General features: G+C 43.9%; 1 protein-coding gene across 1 annotated transcript in view; it reads right to left on the bottom strand.

Annotated features, from left to right (window-relative positions):
- Positions 1-4,385: 4,385 nt before the first annotated feature.
- The window catches only part of YTHDF1 (YTH N6-methyladenosine RNA binding protein 1), a 74,977-nt gene continuing 66,071 nt past the window's right edge, over positions 4,386-13,291 (bottom strand). The window contains exon 5 of the mRNA XM_029614919.1: positions 4,386-5,268. Within this exon, the coding sequence (XP_029470779.1) occupies positions 5,242-5,268 (27 nt within the window). The 3' untranslated portion in view covers positions 4,386-5,241. The remainder of the gene's footprint in view (positions 5,269-13,291) is intronic.

The raw sequence follows: 13,291 nt of genomic DNA, 5'->3' as shown, positions 1-13,291 counted from the left end.
CCACATATATATAGTAAATCCCCTGATTGGAGATAGATGTGAGTATTATCCATATGTATAGTAAATCCCCTGACTGGAGGTAGATGTGAGGATTATCCACATATATATAGTATATCCCCTGACTGGAGGTGGATGTGAGGATTATCCATATATATAGTAAATCCCCTGATTGGAGGTAGATGTGAGGATTATCCACATATATATAGTAAATCCACTGACTGGAGATAGATGTGAGGATTATCTATATGTACGTTAAATCCCCTGACTGGAGGTAGATGTGAGGATTATCCATATGTACGTTAAATCCCCCAACTGGAGATAGATGTGAGTATTATCCACATATATATAGTAAATCCCCAGACTGGAGGTAGATGTGAGGATTATCCATATGCAGTGTAAATCCACTGACTGGAGGTGGATATGAGGATTATTCATGTATACAGTAAAGACCCTGGACTGGAGGTAGATATGAGGATTATTCATGTATACAGTAAAGACCCTGGACTGGAGGTAGATGTGAGGATTATCCATGTATACAGTAAAGACCCTGGACTGGAGGTAGATGTGAGGATTATCCATGTATACAGTAAAGACCCTGGACTGGAGGTAGATGTGAGGATTATCCATATATATAGTAATTCCCCCTGATTGGAGGTGTGTAAGTATATAGTTTTCATACCTATCTTCAGTTGGGGAGAATTACTATCAAGTGAAGGTCAAGGAGAATTTGCACTTGGATGACCAACACTTAGGAGGTCATTCTCAATAGCTTTCGCACGCGAAAAGGGACTTTTTGCATGTGTTAGGGTGATCAGGGCGGAGTCGGCCCCGGAAGAGGAGGAGTCGGGGCGGCAGTGGGGCCGACGCTGCAGAGGCATCGCTGGTGGCGAAAGGTAAATGACCCTTATCGCCGCCGTTTCACGCCAAATAACTATACCTTTTATGGTGTCGTTATTCAGTGCAAAAGCTGGCAGCCAGCGCACCACAGTGGTGCGATGGCTGCTGGCTTTTGCAGGCCCGCCCCCTGCTTCTCCCCCCCCTGTACCGTGCGATTTATTATTCTCTGTGAGAATAGTGAATCCAAGCCTTAGTTTGCTATTTTTTCAGTCCTCATTTCAGGATTTGTATAAAATGTTGAATTCTTACATTTCACAGCCAGGCAGGAGTATTTTCTATGAAGAGGGCAGGTGTGATGGTTTTAGCACAGCTACTGATTAGAACCATGAGGTGGCGCCAGTTCCTCATTCTCCAGCAGCCTTGGATGTGAACGATGCTGAGCGTTGAAACCCTATGCTGAAATTCTCACAGACACTCAGTAAAACATTTTTTAAACTCCCGTTGAGGTATGTTAATCCACAGAAACCCAACAATGTACATTAAAAAAATGCTTAGCATACATAGAAATGATGTATTCACAGAAACCAGGTTTTCTGCACAGAAAGCATTTCTTGTGCACATAAATAGTATTTTTGGTGTATAAAATTCTGACTGCAAGTCCTGACGCCAGAATTCTAGCTTCTGTCCGTAGACTTACACTAACCCTGAAAAATGTACTCCACCTCGGTCTAGGAGTTAGGTTTCCAGCTCTAAGAAAACTCGAGTTAAGCCAGCACACCTTTCTATATTGGGGAGGGGGGAAGGTTGGGGGCACTTAATAGCTAAAGCCTTTATTAGCATGGGATTTGCATGAAGGCCTGCTAACATGTATGCACAAAAAAAGTGTGCATAACAGCTGGCTAAACTGTGCACTGTGCAGAGTACATCAGCCGTTTAGTTATCAAAGGAAATGTTAACTTCCTTTAGGACCCAGATATTCACACTCACATACACACCATAACTATATGAGAACATTAGAACCTGCCATACTGGGTCAGACCAAAGGTCCATCGAGCCCAGCATCCTGTTTCCAACAGTGGCCAATCCAGGCCATAAGAACCTGGCAAGTACCCAAACATTAGATAGATCTCATGCTACTGATGCCCTAACAAGCAGCACCTGTTCCCTATCAATTAACAGCAGTTTGTGGACTTCTCTCCAGGAATTTATCCAAACCTTTTTTAAATTCACTAACTGTATAATATCAAGGGCTTCTCATCCTCAGGGTTTATAAATTGAAAATGTAATAGTTTGTCAGGCAATTAGATGTATTTGGTGGGTACTAAAAGTAGCTATTTATTGGTATCTTCACAGCACAAGTTGACATTTTTGGCACATTCTTAGGTGGAAACAATCTCAAATGGCATAAATCAGTTTATCTATCTATGCAGTGTTGCATGGTGTATGACGTGGCTCAGGGTTGGCACACCGTGGAGGGCTGTGCATGCCTTTGGAATTGGCTGATGGTGGTGGTGGTGGAGGGTGGAGCTTGTGTGGGTCCCTCCCCGTCCTTTGGAATTGGCTGATGATGGTGGTGGTGGTGGGTGGAGCTTGTGTGTGGGTCCCTCCCCATCCTTTGGAATTGGCTGATGATGGTGGTGGTGGTGGGTGGAGCTTGTGTGTGGGTCCCTCCCCGTCCTTTGGAATTGGCTGATGATGGTAGTGGTGGGTGGAGCTTGTGTGTGGGTCTCTCCCCGTCCTTTGGAATTGGCTGATGATGGTGGTGGTGGTGGGTGGAGCTTGTGTGTGGGTCCCTCCCCGTCCTTTGGAATTGGCTGATGATGGTAGTGGTGGGTGGAGCTTGTGTGTGGGTCTCTCCCCGTCCTTTGGAATTGGCTGATGATGATGGTGGTGGTGGGTGGAGCTTGTGTGTGGGTCCCTCCCCGTCCTTTGGAATTGGCTGATGATGGTGGTGGTGGTGGGTGGAGCTTGTGTGTGGGTCCCTCCCCGTCCTTTGGAATTGGCTGATGATGGTAGTGGTGGGTGGAGCTTGTGTGTGGGTCCCTCCCCGGCTGCCTGCAGCTCGCTTCTCCCACAGCACATCTCCTGCAGCCAGCAGATCGGAACATCCTGCTGTCCTGCTCCTGCCCTGCTGCTTCTTCCCGGCCCTATGGCATTACTGCACCTCCTAGGCTGGCCTATTTTCCAAGTTTTTTTTCTGTTAAAACCTAAAAAAAAACAAACCCCTCACGTGTTTATCAAGGTTTTTCAGTTTTAACTGAAAGGTCCTAATTCTCCGGGTGGTCAATTGCACCTGTCCAGGCTGCAATGCGTGCAGGGACTGGCAACTCGTCTGGGAGAAACAATAAATGCAGAGCGAGAGCCCACAGAGACTGCTGGATGAGATTCGCACACCCATGAGTTAGTGAGGGGCCGACAGAAACGGCAAGAAAACTGTCAAACTCCCGAGTCAGTGACGATATGGAGAGAGTGAGCAGCCCGCAGAGGAGGAAGCTGCAAAGCAACCGTGAAGCTGCTCAAGACAGCTGAAGGAGGTGTACAATGAGAAGTGCCCATTTTCCTGCACTCCTCACCCCTCAATATATATGTAACCCGCTGCCACCCCAGTCCCCACCCACCACCATTCACTCCCTTCTCTCACTCACACGACTGACACCATCCATTTGCTTCCTCACCTCAAACCCCCACCCAACCACCCCACAGCCATTCACCCCACTGCACACCAACACCACCCCCAACAGAATCCGCATCTCCACCCCCACACAACCATTCACACCACCGCAAACCTGCTGCAACAATTCTGCTTCGCACCCTCAAACCTACTTCCCTACTCCTGCAACTCACCCCTTACGCCACAAAAACATCCCCATCCACCTACAATTTGCACACCCACTCACCCCTTCACACTACTCAACCCCTCACACACCACCAATCATTCTCACACATCTACCTGCACATCCCTGCAAACCCAGCTGTGACACTGAACCCCCTGCACACCTAACCACCCACCACCCTCACACCTCCACACAACATCCCAAACACAGTTCCAACACTTTTCCCCTCCTCCACAGACCTACTTCTTGAGCCCCTTCACACCATAAAAAAAACATGCTTACATACATCCTCACCCAAACCCCAAACCAGTCACGTACACCATGGGCACCACTGGAAACCCTTGCATTTGCTCAACGCCTCCCCCTCCCCACACTCATTCACTTTACACCACCTACTCACCCCTCCCAGTGCACTCAGACCAAAAATTATCACCGATACATATTGCCCCAGACCTCCACTTGCACATTCCTGCAAACCCAGTTGCAGCACTCAACCTTCCTAGGCACCACAAAAATATATCTTCTATCACACAATCCTCACAGCCACTCATCCCTCACACACCAACTCACCCCCTCCCAGCAACTACGTTCCACCTATGCACCCTTCACCCTCATGCCCACAACACACACACAAACCTCATGGGGCCTGCAATAGAATTTGACTCCTGAAAAAGTCAGCAGATTTGTGTGGATTACAAATGGCAAACTTACACAGCTTGTTCCAAACACTATGTTTATTGCAAACCAGCATGCTCTTAAAGTAATGTTCAAAGTTACAAGTCGTTATTTCTCTGCATTTTTTGTAAAATAAAATAAAAAACTGAAAAAGTATTCAATCCTTTCAGGTGAGTACTTGGTAGAACCATTTTTTGCTGCAATAACAGCTCTAAGTCTGTTGGGGTAAGGTTCTACCAGCTTTGCATGGTGTTTGGGAGAGATTTTTACCCATTCCTCCTGGCAGATTTGCTCCAGGTTGTTCAGGTTGGTCGGATGATGCTTATCGACTGCAAATTTCAAATAGTGCTACAGATTCTCAATTGGTCTGAGATCTGAGCTTTAACTTAGGCATTGTAGAACATTCACCTATTTTTAAACTCTTTATTTAATAATTTTTAGGCACACAGAGTTTAAATACAGTATCAACACACAAATCAAGCAAAGGTTCACAGCTTCCTTACAGAGTCAAACAATCAGAGAGCTAAGGTCCATAAATCAAGTAAGGAAAAGATATCTTCTCACAAACAAACTTCATGTTGGCCCGAGGTGGGGTTAGCGCTACCTGTGAGGGAGGACTCCCATAGGTCCCCACCGTCGGGAGGTGAGGCCAGATGGGAAGCAGGGGCAAACAGGGGCTTCGCCAATACCAGCATACGTTCTCCGCAAGTTGAGCTCTTGGGTGCTGGGGCCGGCTGCTCTTAGGTGGGCCTCTGCGTGGATGATCCCGGGAGCAGCCAAGCAAGGAGCGAGACAAGGAGCCACAGTAGACAACAGGAGAAGACCGGTCCAGCCCGAGGGTCAGAGGCAGGCGGCAAAGTCGTAGTCAGGTCCGGTCCAAGGGTCAGGCGAAAGTTCATCCGAGGAGCAAGGCAGAGGAGAACTAAGGCAGGGCCAGAGAAGAAAAGAACTCAGGATCAGGAACAGTCAGGAACAAAGGCTGGAACTCAGGATCAGGAACAGACAGGAACTAAGGTTGGAACTCAGGATCAGGAACAAACTGGAACGAAGGCAAGAACTCAGGATCAGGAACATGGCAACTCAGGAACTATGCTAGGACAAGCCTGAAATACTCTGGGCCATGGATGTCATCACAGCGGGCTGCAGGAGCATTTCCCGCCGCGGCCCCTTTAAGTTTTGGTGCGCGGTGCTCGCGCGCGCCTAAAGCATGATACCAAGGATGGTGGCCGCACCAGTGTGGGCCATGTGTCGGCAGGTGCTGCTGGAGGGGAAGAGGTGCAACCAACGGAGAGGAACCCCCGACCACGTCAGAGGGATTGAGGCGTGCAGCGGTGGCACGGCTGCACAGGGAGCAGCGACTGCACGAGAGCAGGAGGGACCGACCTCGGGGCTTGGCATAGGAAGGTAAGAGGGTCTGTCTGAGGCCTCCTTGGCCCGAATTCATAACACTTCATGACTCTTTTAGACAGACATAGGTACAGACTGGCCATAATGCTGATGGTATATGGCCGATATTAAACTAAGGACTGGCCCTTTAAACCATATCAGAGCCTCTTGCAATCAGCCACATTTCAAACGTAAGCTCTCCAATGGTCCACATTTGGACTAAACGTCCAAAAGGTGGCAATTGTGAATCTAGCAGCTAAAAACATTTGGGCCTTAGTCTATGGTGTTTTTGAGGTATTAATGAACCAGTCCACCTTCCCAGGAGGCCTAATAAGGGTTTAATATGCACATGGATACTTAATCTATTAGCTATCTCCTGCACTACCTGTGACCAAAACTGGCTCACAACCAGGCACAACCACCATGTGTTTATAAGAACCCCTTTCCCCACACCCTCGCCAGCACAAAGGATTAGCCCCATGAATAGAACTAGAAAAATATAAACGTGTGCAGTATATTCTATGCAATAATTTAACCATAAGCTCTGTCCTCTTTGTTCATATTGATACATGATGCGCTGAATACCATGTTTTTCCAGGATCTAAGATCCAGATATACTCCTAAATCATCATTCCATTTCTCAACCAAAGAGGGTGAGGTGGTTGAACCAAATTTCCCTGTAAAAATACCCCTATACAACATAGCAATCCCCTTTCTATTAGACCCTGGATTTTTCTCTACACCACTTAGCTATCACATGGGCCCCTCTAAATTGAAATATTTTGCAAGAGCACCCTGTAACTGAAAAAAAGGAAGCACGAGAGGCTGTATCAAGTTAAAACTTGCTTTCAAGCTCGGAAAAATCCCATGAAAATATCATCATCCTACAGTTGGGAAATAAAACTCAATCCCTTATCTCTCCATTCCTTAAAAATAGATGAGAAGGTACAACTATCCAGGACTTCCCTATCAAGTCCTAAAAAGTTGAACTTGACTCCAAACTAGTAGAGTATGGGCAAGTATTGGGCTTGATCTCCCAATTTTACATCTCAAAGAAGAGGCAGAGGCTAGAAAGGGGAACATAGCTAGGTTAACCAACTCAGCCTGCTCCCTCTCAAGACCCAACCAAGGAGTTTTCTCCCCCACCCATTCAGGCAATCATGTATACTGACTAATCTAGTCGGTATAACCTCAAATACAGTAGAGTAGGACTTCAAATTACGAACGAAAAGTATTGGGAGTAAGCCAATGATGATGAATAACCCAGTGCTCTTCACCTTAAACCAAATATTGTGGACGCTGCACAGCTAACAATGTTCAATGACCATCATACTAGGCTTCCTCGTCTGGGCTTTCGCCAAATCAACTCGGCCTTATAAATAATCATAGGTCATATTAGTAAAGTTATTTTTTTAAAGAATTTTTCTCTTATGCAATTAAAATTCACCAAAACAAGGCAGTATTAAGCCTGAGGTAATATCATGCTTTATGCAAATCCAACATTGAAGATTTCAACTTATCTTTCAGCGCTTCAGTATGTGAAAATTATCAATCTTAAGCCTTAACAATAGTCGCAGTGCTGATGACCCGACACGGAGCCGTGTTTCGGACTGCTTTCACCATCTGTCAGTCCTTCTTCAAGGGTGGTAATTCTGCGTCAAACAATGAATTTACATCAGCATTAAAAAGTCTTAGCTAATCCATAGTAAATTTATGCGTGAACTATAGTTATCAGAGAAACAGCCGTCTGAGCGCACTAGTACTTACACAGTTGTTGAACTCTTTTCAAAAATGGCGCTTCAGCATTTTTCATGGCATTTCCAGTATCTCCCGGAACCCCTGCTTTAAATGAAACTTTGACGTCATACAGCTCCTCCTACCTGTCAAATGACAACCTCCACGCCCCGAAAATTAAATGAGCGTGTACCATTCAATGGAAGCATTAAGCCCAGCAGGGCTGACGGTGTTTAACCTAAAAGTCCACTGCTGTTCTTTTGTGTTGAGAACTTTATTGATATTTCCTCCTCGGGGATGATGTTGAATTTTTTCTAAAATTCTCCATCGCAACATGTCAAATGAATGTTGGAACTCTTTACAATGCATTGCCACAGGAGCTGTCAGTTTTTCTGTAGTGATACAGCTGCGGTGTTCTATTAAACGTGTGCGGATCATCCTCTTTGTTCTTCCTACGTAGCAGAGTCTGCACGGGCATTCAATAAGATAGACTACGTGAGTAGACCGACAATCTGTATAATGATGAGCAGTATGTAAATACCCTCTTGCCTCTGTCCAGGTCTCACCAGTAATAGCTTGGTTACACATCGAACATCCTGTGCATGGCCAGGTGCCATGTGGTAAAATATCTTCTGATGGTTCTTGTAGAAACGAATGTATCACTGTATCTCCAATATTGCGTCCTCTACTGTAGGCAATAATAGGGTTGTTCTGAAACAGGTCATTATGCAATCGTAAGACAGACCAATGATATAGGATTGAACGTGCGATAGAGGCAGCTCTGTCAGAAAAAGGAATTGTGCAGACCAAAGGGGAGGAATTATCAATGGTTTTATCCAACAATAACCAACATCTTTGTGCATTTGTGGCTCTTTTCCAAGCAGTCTTAATATATCGTATTGGATATCCACGTTGTAAAAGTCTTATGGCTAGTTGTTCTGCCTGTAGCTGAAATTGCTCCCCAGTACTGCAAATTCGTTTTAACCTCAAGAATTGCCCTATTGGCAAATTTTTCCGCAACTGATAAGGGTGAAAACTGGAAAAGTGCAACAGGGTATTACGTTCACAAGGTTTACGGAAAATCGTAGTTGCCAACTTGTTAGCATTCTTAGAAATATGAATGTCCAAAAAATCAATGTGCTCGTGATGGTATACCATGGTAAACTGTAAATTACTGTCCAAAGAATTAATCCAATTCAAGAAATGCATAAGTGTATCTTGATTACCGTGCCACAAAAAAAACACGTCATCTATGTATCTAATTGGTTACCAGCGGGCCCAATAGATCCACATATTAAAACCTATATGGAATTGGTGCTGTTGGATGTAGTTCAAATTGAATCAATGTATATTGGTCCCAGGTTTAATCTCACAAAAGGAGAATTTGCTGCAATGTTGTCTTTAAAGAAAGAACAATCTATCATTATTAAAAAAGCTGACAAAGGAGGTTCAGTAGTTGTTCTGAGTAAAACAGCTTATGTTTCAAAAGTGTTACAACACATACAAGATCCAACCAAGTATGAAGTGTTGAGCAGAGATCCCACGGTTGAATTGCAGGAACACATTACGATATTGGTTAATGAATTTCTAAATCTGGGTTGTCTCACCCCTAGAGAAGCGCGTTATCTTGTTGTTGAACATCCGATGGCTCCCACGATTTATATGGTCCCTAAAATCCATAAGGATATGGCGGACCCACCAGGACGTCCAATAGTAACTACTATTGGTTCTCTCCTGGAGCCTCTGTCTACTTTTGTTGATGTAGTGCTACAGCCTTTCGTGTCTCAATCGAAGTCTTTTTGCAAAGATACAAAACATATGCTGGTGAAACTTGATGAAATAGATAATGTGCAGGATACCCTATTAGTCACAATGGACATCCAGGCATTGTATACCAGCATCCCTCAGCGGGCGGCTCTTAATATTATAGAGACTACTTTAAATAAACGAGTACGGCCACATCGCATCCCCACCACATTTTTGATGCAGTTGACAGAGATAGCTCTCTGCCAAAATTTTTTTATGTTTCAAAAAACGTGGTATAAGCAGATACATGGAACTGCGATGGGGGCCACTATGGCCCCCAGTCTGGCTAATCTTTATGTAACACAGTTCGAAGAGTCTTGTTTATATGATGCTGTGGAATTTCTAAATGTCTCACATTGGACTAGATACATTGATGACGTGTTTTTTTTGTGGCACGGTAATCAAGATACACTTATGCATTTCTTGAATTGGATTAATTCTTTGGACAGTAATTTACAGTTTACCATGGTATACCATCACGAGCACATTGATTTTTTGGACATTCATATTTCTAAGAATGCTAACAAGTTGGCAACTACGATTTTCCGTAAACCTTGTGAACGTAATACCCTGTTGCACTTTTCCAGTTTTCACCCTTATCAGTTGCGGAAAAATTTGCCAATAGGGCAATTCTTGAGGTTAAAACGAATTTGCAGTACTGGGGAGCAATTTCAGCTACAGGCAGAACAACTAGCCATAAGACTTTTACAACGTGGATATCCAATACGATATATTAAGACTGCTTGGAAAAGAGCCACAAATGCACAAAGATGTTGGTTATTGTTGGATAAAACCATTGATAATTCCTCCCCTTTGGTCTGCACAATTCCTTTTTCTGACAGAGCTGCCTCTATCGCACGTTCAATCCTATATCATTGGTCTGTCTTACGATTGCATAATGACCTGTTTCAGAACAACCCTATTATTGCCTACAGTAGAGGACGCAATATTGGAGATACAGTGATACATTCGTTTCTACAAGAACCATCAGAAGATATTTTACCACATGGCACCTGGCCATGCACAGGATGTTCGATGTGTAACCAAGCTATTACTGGTGAGACCTGGACAGAGGCAAGAGGGTATTTACATACTGCTCATCATTATACAGATTGTCGGTCTACTCACGTAGTCTATCTTATTGAATGCCCGTGCAGACTCTGCTACGTAGGAAGAACAAAGAGGATGATCCGCACACGTTTAATAGAACACCGCAGCTGTATCACTACAGAAAAACTGACAGCTCCTGTGGCAATGCATTGTAAAGAGTTCCAACATTCATTTGACATGTTGCGATGGAGAATTTTAGAAAAAATTCAACATCATCCCCGAGGAGGAAATATCAATAAAGTTCTCAACACAAAAGAACAGCAGTGGATTTTTAGGTTAAACACCGTCAGCCCTGCTGGGCTTAATGCTTCCATTGAATGGTACACGCTCATTTAATTTTCGGGGCGTGGAGGTTGTCATTTGACAGGTAGGAGGAGCTGTATGACGTCAAAGTTTCATTTAAAGCAGGGGTTCCGGGAGATACTGGAAATGCCATGAAAAATGCTGAAGCGCCATTTTTGAAAAGAGTTCAACAACTGTGTAAGTACTAGTGCGCTCAGACGGCTGTTTCTCTGATAACTATAGTTCACGCATAAATTTTCTATGGATTAGCTAAGACTTTTTAATGCTGATGTAAATTCATTGTTTGACGCAGAATTACCACCCTTGAAGAAGGACTGACAGATGGTGAAAGCAGTCCGAAACACGGCTCCGTGTCGGGTCATCAGCACCGCGACTATTGTTAAGGCTTAAGATTGATAATTTTCACATACTGAAGCGCTGAAAGATAAGTTGAAATCTTCAATGTTGGATTTGCATAAAGCATGATATTACCTCAGGCTTAATACTGCCTTGTTTTGGTGAATTTTAATTGCATAAGAGAAAAATTCTTTAAAAAAATAACTTTACTAATATGACCTATGATTATTTATAAGGCCGAGTTGATTTGGCGAAAGCCCAGACGAGGAAGCCTAGTATGATGGTCATTGAACATTGTTAGCTGTGCAGCGTCCACAATATTTGGTTTAAGGTGAAGAGCACTGGGTTATTCATCATCATTACTGACTAATCTAGCCACCCAATAATATAGGTATAAATTAGGAAGCACTATTCCACCCTGACCCCCCCCCACCCCCTCTTTCTATGTAAATATATTCATTCTCATACCCAACCTGAATTTTCTGTAAATATGTTATGTACTATGTATTATCATTTTCAATTTTCGTAAATATGTTCATATTCCTCTCTGGCTCCTCCTCATAGCCCCTTTTCTGTTTATTGTTCTCATGTTTCCCCCCTCCTTGTTCAATGTAATTTCTACCTTTCATTATGATGTAAACCGATATGATGTGCATTTTAATGTCAGTATAAAAAAGCTGTTAAATAAATAAATAAATACATTTTGGGAAGCCATAATTTACCGTTTCATTCTCCCTCTCCATTGCCTCCAGATAAACTTAGCTATCAACTTGTGCACGTCTTCAAATACCCAAGCGGGTACATTGCATGGAAGGTGCTGAAACAAATATAGTAGCCTAGGCAAAACATTCATTTTGAGTAATTAATCCTTCCCGCTCATAAAACTGACATATGTTCCCATGCAACCAAATCTTGTCTAATTCTGTTCAATACAGGGCCATAATGTTTGTAGTACAGGTCCTTAAAATTATTAGTAATATAAATTCAAGGTACGTAAACCATCAACCACCTTACAAAAGAAACATAGAAACATAGAAATGTCTGCAGAAGAAGACCAAACGGCCCATCCAGTCTGCCCAGCAAGCTATGCACTCTTTTTTTTTTTTTCCTCTTACTTGTTACGCTTGGCTCTTAGTACCTTTTAGTTCTAATTCCCTTCCACCCCACCATTAATGTAGACAGCAGTGTTGGAACTGCATCTAATTGAATACGTAGCTTAGTTAGGGGTAGTAACCGCCTCAATAAGCAAGCTACACCCATGTTTTTGTTTATTCGACTATGTAATTCAGTCCTTGTTGGTTGTTTATATATATGTCCTCTTTTCTACATTGCCCCTGCCGTTGAAGCAGAGAACTATGCTGGCTATGCTTTGAAAGTGAAGTAACAGACTTTCTCTCCTGCCGTTGAAGAGGAGAGCTATGCTGGCTATGCGTTGAAAGTGAAGTATCAGACTTTCTCCCCTGCCGTTGAAGCAGGGAGCTATGCTGGCTATGCATTGAAAGTGAAGTAACAGACTTTCTCCCCTGCCGTTGAAGCAGAGAGCTATGCTGGCAATGCTTTGAAAGTGAAGTAACAGACTTTCTCCCCTGCCGTTGAAGCAGAGAGCTATGCTGGCTATGCGTTGAAAGTGAAGTAACAGACTTTCTCCCCTGCCGTTGAAGCAGAGAGCTCTGCTGGCTATGCGTTGAAAGTGAAGTAACAGACTTTCTCCCCTGCCGTTGAAGCAGAGAGCTATGCTGGCTATGCGTTGAAAGTGAAGTAACAGACTTTCTCCCCTGCCGTTGAAGCAGAGAGCTATGCTGGATATGTGTTGAAAGTGAGGTATCAGACTTTCTCCCCTGCAGTTGAAGCAGAGAGCTATGCTAGATATGCATTGAAAGTAAAGTATCAGGCTTATTTGGTTTGGGGGTAGTAACCGCCGTAACAAGCAAACTACACCCCGCTTTTTTGTGAATGCAAATCCTTTTTTTTTCCCCCCACATTTCCTCTTACTGTTGAAGCTTAGAGCAATGTTGGAGTCGCATTAACCGTGTGTATGTATATTGAATAAGGGTATTATCTCCAGGTAGTAGCCTTCATTCCCGCAAGCCACCCCCTCTTCATTCACGTCCTCTAGACTTGATGGATCCACAGTGTTTATCCCACGCCCCTTTGAAGTCCTTCACAGTTCTGGTCTTCACCACTTCCTCCGGAAGGGCATTCCAGGCATCCACCACCCTCTCCGTGAAGAAATACTTCCTGACATTCGTTCTGAGTCTTCCTCCCTGGAG

Source organism: Rhinatrema bivittatum, chromosome 8, assembly GCF_901001135.1.
Source record: "Rhinatrema bivittatum chromosome 8, aRhiBiv1.1, whole genome shotgun sequence".
NCBI lineage: Eukaryota > Metazoa > Chordata > Amphibia > Gymnophiona > Rhinatrematidae > Rhinatrema > Rhinatrema bivittatum.
The sequence above is the reverse complement of the archived record's forward strand: the minus strand, read 5'-3'. Positions and strand labels throughout refer to the sequence as shown.